This window comes from Myotis davidii, unplaced genomic scaffold (genome assembly GCF_000327345.1).
Source record: "Myotis davidii unplaced genomic scaffold, ASM32734v1 scaffold461, whole genome shotgun sequence".
NCBI lineage: Eukaryota > Metazoa > Chordata > Mammalia > Chiroptera > Vespertilionidae > Myotis > Myotis davidii.
In genome coordinates, this window is record NW_006295825.1 from 3529739 (window position 1) to 3539140 (window position 9402).

Genomic DNA, 9402 nt, shown 5'->3' on the forward strand with positions numbered 1-9402 from the left:
CTCCCACTCCCCAAAAAGAACACACACAACATAATTCTAAAAAATACGCAGAGGTATTAACTATAGCAATATAATGAGGTATTAACTATAGCAATATAATGAGTCCTCCTAGTCCAGCCAAAGTCATGGTAACCAGCCAGAGTAGGTAACAGTAATCTCACTTAGAAATTGTTAGTTAACTAGAGTCTTAAAAACTTAACTTTCAAACCTGGCTAATATTTAATGGACACACAGATAAACGTCACCTGCAATCATTTCCCCCTTTACATAAGGGCCCTGAAAAGCTAGAAAAATAAACAATATACACCAAGAGACCAGCCAGCAATAAAATACTATATCCACAAAGATGTAAAAGACAAAAATGGCTTTCATGCCAAATTTTATTTCTTTCTTAATGACCATGCAATTCTAACTTACCATAGGCCAGCAGTCGCATAGAAGGTGCTGGCTCATCTGGATTAATAGTCTTCAAACCATCATTGGCTTTTCTAAAATAAAACCACACAGATAATTTTTTTAAAGAAAAAGTAGTATATCAGGAAAATACATGCAATACTTCAAAATCCAGACACTTAATAAAGATTTTGATAAGGCTATACTCTAAATCCAAAATCCATTAAAAAACAAAACAGCATGAGAGCCTGCAGACTGACAGCCATAATTCCTTCTGCGTGTGGCTCTATAAATTTGCAATTAACCTAAAATCAACCAAAATTTCCAACCCACTTTTACTTTTTATCTAATCTTCACATAAAAGAGAAAAATAAGAAAAATGTAAGTAAACAAGACCTCAGGAAAAAAGCAATACTTCTGACTACTTCCTGAGACTAGTAAATACTTAGTTCAATATCCTATGGTGATCAAGGAGTGGCAGCATGAGCGAGGACCTTGGTCTTTCCCCCTGAAACTTTAACTTAAAGTTGATCAACCATAACTCAACAAAGGCCTCCCTGCTCAATATAGAGGCACGCCTGCAAGATCCACACATTGAAGCACATAAAGGTGGGAAAACGGGAACAAATGGGAAGGCGAGAAGGGAGGAGAGCTCAGATGGCCATGGGTGCGCCCTGCAGTGAGGAGCTCCAGGCCCCAGCCCTCTTGGCCAGAAGAGGGGAGGAAACCAGTAGCAGGGCAATTCCTTCCTTCGGCTGGGAGGAACAGGGAGTGAGCACTGCTTAGGAGTGAGTGGTGTAAACTGGTACTGCCACTATGGGAAACAGTCTGGTGATTCCTCAAAAAATTAAGAGTAGAGTTACCATATGACCTAGCAATCCCTCACCTGGGTATATACCCGAAAAATTCGAAAACATGTATTCACAAAGATATATGCACCCCTAAGTTCATTGCAGCATTCTTCACGGTGGCCAAGACATAGAGACAACCAAAGGGTCCTTCAATAGATGACTGGCTAAAGAAGATGTGGTACATATGCACAATGGACTACTATTCAGCCATAAGAAAAGATGAAATACTGCCATTTGTGACAGCATAGATAGACCTTGAGACTATTACGCTAAATGAGTCATTCAGAAAAAGCTAAGAACCATATGATTTCCCTCAGAAGTGGGATATAAAACTGAAACCCGTGGACACAAAGAGAAATGTGGTGGTTGCCAGAGGGAAGGGGGTGAGAGAGGATGGAGGGTTAAGGGGGACTAATATATGGTGACAGAAAATGATTTGACTTTGGGTGGTGGACACACAGGGCAATATACAGATCTCGAATCAGAAATGTACACTTGAAATCTATATGATCCTATTAAGCAATGTCAACCCCCCCAAACTTTAAAATATATATATCCTATGGCATTTACCACTCTGAATTTTTAAAAAGAATTTTTATTGATTTTTTTTTTTAGAGAGAGAGAAGAACATTTAGCTGTGAAAGAGACAACCACCAGGGGACAGAGATTTCGTTTGACTGTATGTTTCTTGAGTGGGGCAGAGGTCAGAAAGAGGGAGATTTTGATTACCTTAATAATATTCTATTGTTAAAATGCTCCATACAACCACAGATTAATGCTGATCTGTTAAGGATAATGTATTCCTGTGGAAACATAAATTTTATCCTTGACAGCGGTTGGTTGCTTTTTAATATTTCCATGAACTAATGGAAATTTCATATTTAAATCTTTTCTAAGATATGACTTTTGCTTATTAAGCAATGGATTCATGGTTTTCAATTTGTAATTTAAATTGCTTCATTATTAAATATCAATATCTGATATTTAAAGCAACCAGTAAACAATATTGAAAGCTTAGCATATTGGCAAGAACAGATTACCAGAAGTTATTATAAGAGATATTGTTGAGGTTCTGTCTTGGTTACATCCATGAAATTCATGGAGTGGCTTAACTATCTCATGTGCCAAAAGGAAAGCAAGCCAGAAATCCAGGCATGTGCCCTGATGGGGAATTGGAACCGGTGACCTCTCATGCACAGGAGGATGCTCAACCAACTCAGTGACACCATCCAGGGCTGTCACTGAAATTTTTCCTTTTCCCAGAGAGATACATCTTCAACCCCGCTGTGTTGGTACTTCCTTATATCTTCCACCTGGCTATACTTATTCTGCCACCCTCCCTTCTAGTTTCCACTCTATAGAACCTCACTTGTATTCACACTTCACAGTCTATTTCAGGCAGGAATTTCTCAAAGAAACCGTCTTTACCAATGATTGGTAATCACTATCTCTCCTTTCTCTTAAATCCTATAATAATGATGGTCTAAACTCCTATATGGGTATTTAATCATATGGTTATCTGATTCTAACATATTTACATATTTGATTCATATTCCTCCCCTGCCTCCCCTCCCCCCCATACAGGCTTCAGGGGGAAAATAATCAGGGGGGAATATAATGCTACCATCAAAAAAGAAACTAAATGAATACCTGAATGAAAGATTAGGAAATTGCTTACCAAGAAATGATCCTTAGAGGGATCACATCTGTGCTTCTGCTGTGGACAATTCACAAGCTTTCCCTGTTTCCCACACAAATGTGTTAGGAATGCAAGGTGTGGCTGGTCGGTTCCACTGTGGTCACTATTACTAACCCTTGTTGGCGACAATCTCTGCGACAATGATCCCGACTCAAAGGATACTTAAGTTATATTTACTATAAATATCATTAAGTTAAAGGCAATGCAGAGGTCAACCAAAATAGTAATAAGCAGAACGAAAAAGAGTCTTTTGTTTTTCTAGACTCAAAAGAAACAATTTGCCATTTCATTCTCCATTTGGTAGGATCATGAGCCAACGACGGCCAACCTCTTTCTCTGGAGCAGTAACCAACTAAAATGTCCAATTTTCCTGAACAACAAACTTACGTGTCACAGGAATGTTGTTAAAGGCTAATTAAAGCTTAGAAACATAGCAGCAATACTCTCCATCAACAAATGAATAGTATAATGGTATAAAAGAATCGATAAATTTTGGAGGATTTTTGTTTTATATAAATTGCTCAGTAATGAGTAAAAGATTTTTGCTATATGGAATAGCAAAGTACTACGCCAAATATATTAAATATATAAACTCAGAAGTTAATAACCTTCCTCATTCTATATTACAGGTTTGTGGGAGGAAAGGTCTATGGCACTGATAGTTCTCCATGTTAAGATTAGGAAGTGAGAAAGTACAAAACACACCCGTTTCCGTGTTCCTGACAAAACACACGACTGATGGTGTAAGGGACAATGTTCTTATTATGACCATTGCACTGAAGTGGAAAATTCTTTGTTTTCATTTATGATAGTTTCCAAGAACAAAAAAGAAAAAGCCAGATTTTAAAAATATAAACTTTGAAAAACTACTGCTAAATCATTCCATCTTTCTCCTTTGTTCTGATTCTTTTTTTTTTTTTTTTGTACGTGTGTGTAAGAGAGGGACAGTACACAGGAATATGCATATAAATTAAATACATCATTGTAGAAATTTTAAAAAAATATGCCTCTTAAGAAATTATAGCAATGATTGTCTTAACTTATTTTATAAATGAAAAATCTTCTCAAATTACTAAATATTTATGGTATTAGCATTATAAGACAAAATTGAATTAAACTACAAAAACTTCAATCAAGCCAAAAAAAAATTCGAATGTAGGTTTTAGGCAATGTACAGGATCATAACTTGGATTTAAAAAAAAAATTAAGATAGAAAGGGCTGCCACTTGTAGCCAATTTTCACAGTGCAACTCTTTGCTAGGCTGAAAGTTAGAATTCATTCACTCAAGATGAAGTACTGTTCTGAAGACTTGACCATAAAATAAACTTAGGTAGACTGCAATGATAAATATTTTGATTCAAGTCCATAAATGTAAAAAAAAATACTGGTGCAAACTCTCCACATTTTCATCTTGGCATCAACGTCAGATAACAAAAATTTGAGGACGTACTTTAAATGTAAATGTTCAAAATGCACTTTGGCAATGGAACACTTAAAATATTGATTAAGCCAGAGTTCCTATATTTGAAGATAGTGTAGCATAAGAGAAGAATTTAAATGCATCTATATAAATGTTAGCCATGAATAAAGGTATCGTAATAATTCTCAAACTTGTTTTAACACATAACTACATAACATCCAACATTTCTAAAATCTTCTAGGAAGATACTGTACAAAATTCCAAAGGCTTGCTAAAGATGCATTCCAAAGGCTCCTGCTAATACAGGTTTGTTCTAATATCTTATTTGCAAATTTCCAAAGGTCCTTTTGGAGCAGTAAACATGCTCTTTCTGGAAGGCCAAAGAGGCTTCTCTGAACTTGCTGGCATGAGAGCCTGCAGACGGACAGCCATAATTCCTTCTGCGTGTGGCTCTATTCCCTCACTACTCTCATTAAAACGTCAACCAATGTTCAGTGGGTAGCCCTTTGGAACCAAAGGTTAGTACCAATAAAGAGTTACATGTCAGCCTGGCCGGTGTGGCTCACTGGTTGAAACGTTTACCTATGAAACAGGAAGTCACAGTTTGATTCCTGATAAAAACATTTTTTTTAAAAAAGTTGCATTTCAGGTGGGAACTGTGAAGAAATAAGAAGATACCCTGAGTCCTAAAGGCTTACTAAATCCATGTCTTAAACTGTGAAAATCTATTCAAAGTTTTGCTTCAACATGAGAATCATCGTATGTGAAAATGCAAAACCAACATGAGCCAAAGATGTTGCTGACAGGAAACCCAGAGCAGCCTTGGACGCTGAGGTCGGAAAAGAACGGTGCCCAGGCAGAGAGGGAAGGGCCACCGGCCTCCGCACCACTGTGATCACAGGGTGCTCTGCTGGGTCCGGAGCACGGGCAGGCTCCGGGCACTGACCAAGGGGACATGTCCACTGACATAAAAGAACACGGGCCGGAAAAGGTTTGGAAGCCACACACGTCTTCCAAGGACTAGGTCAGTGACGGCGAACCTATGACACGCGTGTCAGCGGTGACACGCAAACTCATTTTTTTGGTTGATTTTTCTTTGTTCAATGGCATTTAAATATGTAAAATAAATATCAAAAATATAAGTCTTTGTTTTACTATGGTTGCAGATATCAAAAAGTTTCTATATGTGACACGGCACCAGAGTTAAGTTAGGGTTTTTCAAAATGCTGACACGCCGAGCTCAAAAGGTTCGCCATCACTGGCGTAGAGGGACATGGAGAGTCCCTCTACCAGGAGGGATAATGTATTCCTGTGGAAACATAAATTTTATCCTTGACAGCGGTTGGTTGCTTTTTAATATTTCCATGAACTAATGGAAATTTCATATTTAAATCTTTTCTAAGATATGACTTTTGCTTATTAAGCAATGGATTCATGGTTTTCAATTTGTAATTTAAATTGCTTCATTATTAAATATCAATATCTGATATTTAAAGCAACCAGTAAACAATATTGAAAGCTTAGCATATTGGCAAGAACAGATTACCAGAAGTTATTATAAGAGATATTGTTGAGGTTCTGTCTTGGTTACATCCATGAAATTCATGGAGTGGCTTAACTATCTAATGTGCCAAAAGGAAAAGAGTACATTTATCATTCTACTAAACCTTACTACATAATCAAAGCCAATCTCATGACTGCCTGAAAGAAAACATGATTCTAAGTTCAAGCTGTGTTTCAAATCAGTGGTTTCATGTGACGGCCTCATGAATCCTAGATGACCTGCTTTCTGGCCTCGAGTTCCCTAAAGGGGAACTCATGCCCATAGCTTTTTTTTTTCCAAATGTGTTTTTCTATTACAGATATGAAATCACATGAAGTATCACAAAATGAACGCTTATTTTCCCTAATACAATCAAAATAATGGTAGGCATAATCTCTATAAGAATTATTTATTTTAGTCGGTGGCAAAGGGAAGCTGGTATAAATTCTAAGGTGAAAAGTTTTTGTTGTTGTTTCAATGACTATTTCTCTAGCTTATTTTTCTTCATAGCAATTATCTTCTAATACACAATGAATTACTCATTCATTTGTTGCCTGTCACTTTCCATTATAACATAACCTCCACGAGGACAGAAACTGTCTTTTAATCATGATATATTATTCTCAGTGCCTAGAATAATGCCTAGCATTGAGTAAATTATCAAAAAAAATATTTTTTGAATGAGTGAATGAAGGAAGGAGTATCCACAAGCTAAAATACTCAATATTTTCAGGTTAGAAATGTTCTCATCCTTTGGCTACAAACTGTGCAGGAAGGCATGGATCCTCAAAAACCACCCTGCATTAATGTTTCAAATTACTAAAACATACTTCAAATTAACTGGGGAAAAGGGGTAAACAAATGTTTCACTTACTTTAAAAGTCTATAATATGCAAACCGAAACATTTCCTGGATAAGGACTGAGACTAACACTCCAAAGATCAGCAGATATTTCTCTATTGGTCCATCTCTGTTGTCAGTAATGGCTCTTGCCACGAACCAGACAAAGGAGGAAAACAGTAGCGATATCAACCAGAAGAAAGCTCTGAAATTGGGGGGAAAGAAGGGGGAGAAGTCACACGTAAGCATAAGTACAGGATTAATTTTTTTAAAAAAAATAATTACGTGCTCGTAAAGTGATGTTCTGGATCCACTGTTCTTAATCAGTGGGTCAGTGGTGCATCTCCTCTGTTGAGATGAACATGTGATCCAAAAGGAATTTAGGGTTTTCCCTAACAATCACTCGTCTTCAGTGACCCTGCTATTTACTAAGTACATCTGCAGACTATCTGCCAAGCACTGTCTAGCTGGAAATATTTGTTATTCCTCCTAAATGATGCTTTGCTCATTGATGTGCAAATATGTCTTTCCCAGAAAAAAAGTCTGTATCTATTAATAGAGTGATTGGTATAAAATCCAGACGTTGAAAGTCTGCGCTCTGATCTCGATCAGTTTCCCAGGCCTGGTTTTTGCAACATTCCTGTGGGCTCTAAGGATTATAACAAGCTTTACAAACCCTCTGCCCAGTCTCTATGGCTTTTTAAGTGATGTGATGCAGCACTCTCAACACAGGTGTGAGGGGTGAAGAGACCCAGAAAAAGTGCGCATCCCTGGCCTAGCCTGGCTGTTTCTCCTGGTGCCGAGCGAGTGAGTGAGACTCGAGTGTGTAGGGTACGTGGGAGCCTCAGCAAGAGCTGCCGGACAGAGGAAAACCAGGCTGTGACCATAGTCGCCGCCAGAGTTCGGTGTTGACCAAGCTCCCGCGAAGAGGCGCACTGACAGGTGTTTCTGTGTCGGTGCAGGTTGGATCCCGCCCCCTGGACATTCCCATTCAGCGGACCTGGGGTAGGGGCCGGGCATCGAGATGTTTGAAAGCACCAGATGCCCGGGCTCTTAACCCCTTTGGGATGACAAAATCTGAAGTTAACTTGGGACGCCTGTCTGCAGAAAAATAAAAGATGCGTATTTGAACGTATCCACATTTTTTTCATGCAATTTAAGTGGTTTCACGACTCACTACAGCCCACCCACGGGCCCTCAGCAAAAACTCAGGAGCCCAGTTCCAGGGTGTTTGAGACCCACAGTGTGAGCTACTTCCCCCGAGCCCGCCTCGGGGGACGGGAGTTCTCGTGCCTCTCCTGCCGACCCTCAGAGGCGGGTCTCGGCTCTCCCCGACTCCACCCTTCCCTCACTACTCTCATTAAAACGTCAACCAATGTTCAGTGGGTAGCCCTTTGGAACCAAAGGTTAGTACCAATAAAGAGTTACATGTCAGCCTGGCCGGTGTGGCTCACTGGTTGAAACGTTTACCTATGAACCAGGAAGTCACAGTTTGATTCCTGGTCAGGGCACATGCCCGGGTTATGGGCTCGATCCCCAGTGTGGGGAGTGCAGGAGGCAGCCAATCAATGATTCTCTCTCATCACTGGTGTTTCTATCTCTCTCTCCCTCTCCCTTCCTCTCTCTGATCAATAAAAATATATTTTAAAAAAAGTCAGTTTCCCAGGCCTGGTTTTTGCAACATTCCTGTGGGCTCTAAGGATTATAACAAGCTTTACAAACCCTCTGCCCAGTCTCTATGGCTTTTTAAGTGATGTGATGCAGCACTCTCAACACAGGTGTGAGGGGTGAAGAGACCCAGAAAAAGTGCGCATCCCTGGCCTAGCCTGGCTGTTTCTCCTGGTGTCGAGCGAGTGAGTGAGACTCGAGTGTGTAGGGTACGTGGGAGCCTCAGCAAGAGCTGCCGGACAGAGGAAAACCAGGCTGTGACCATAGTCGCCGCCAGAGTTCGGTGTTGACCAAGCTCCCGCGAAGAGGCGCACTGACAGGTGTTTCTGTGTCGGTGCAGGTTGGATCCCGCCCCCTGGACATTCCCATTCAGCGGACCTGGGGTAGGGGCCGGGCATCGAGATGTTTGAAAGCACCAGATGCCCGGGCTCTTAACCCCTTTGGGATGACAAAATCTGAAGTTAACTTGGGACGCCCGTCTGTAGAAAAATAAAAGATGCGTATTTGAACGTATCCACATTTTTTTCATGCAATTTAAGTGGTTTCACGACTCACTACAGCCCACCCACGGGCCCTCAGCAAAAACTCAGGAGCCCAGTTCCAGGGTGTTTGAGACCCACAGTGCGAGCTACTTCCCCCGAGCCCGCCTCGGGGGACGGGAGTTCTCGTGCCTCTCCTGCCGACCCTCAGAGGCGGGTCTCGGCTCTCCCCGACTCCACCCTTTTCCCCTCAAAGCCCAAGGTCGAGCCGTGTGGTGGGGAAGCCTGGGGTCGGAACCCCCCGCGGGGGAGGGGAGCCCCGGTTCCGGGTTTCCCAGCGCAACCGCCTCACCCGACGATGAGGAAGATGATGCGCAACGGGTCCGTGGCGATAGTGAAGATGTAGAGGGCGAGCGCGGGCCCGAAGGCAATGAAGGCGCAGCCGAAGAACACAGCCGCCGTCATGGCGACCCGCGCCCGCGGAGCCAGGCAAAGACGCCGAGTGCTT

The 9402-nt window shown here is 41.1% G+C and overlaps 1 protein-coding gene across 3 annotated transcripts in view; it reads right to left on the reverse strand.

Annotated features, from left to right (window-relative positions):
- Window positions 1-9396, reverse strand: part of APH1B (aph-1 homolog B, gamma secretase subunit) — a 31203-nt gene extending 21807 nt beyond the window's left edge. For 2 of the 3 annotated variants that reach the window (XM_015568549.1, XM_006770805.2), the window contains exons 1-3: window positions 9247-9396; window positions 6782-6952; window positions 418-488 (exon numbers count right to left, since the gene is read on the reverse strand). In XM_015568549.1, coding sequence (XP_015424035.1) covers window positions 418-488; window positions 6782-6952; window positions 9247-9359 — 355 coding nt within the window. In that variant the 5' untranslated portion in view covers window positions 9360-9396. The remainder of the gene's footprint in view (window positions 1-417; window positions 489-6781; window positions 6953-9246) is intronic. The other variant, XM_006770806.2, reaches the window with a different exon arrangement.
- Between the last annotated feature and the right edge of the window lie 6 nt (window positions 9397-9402).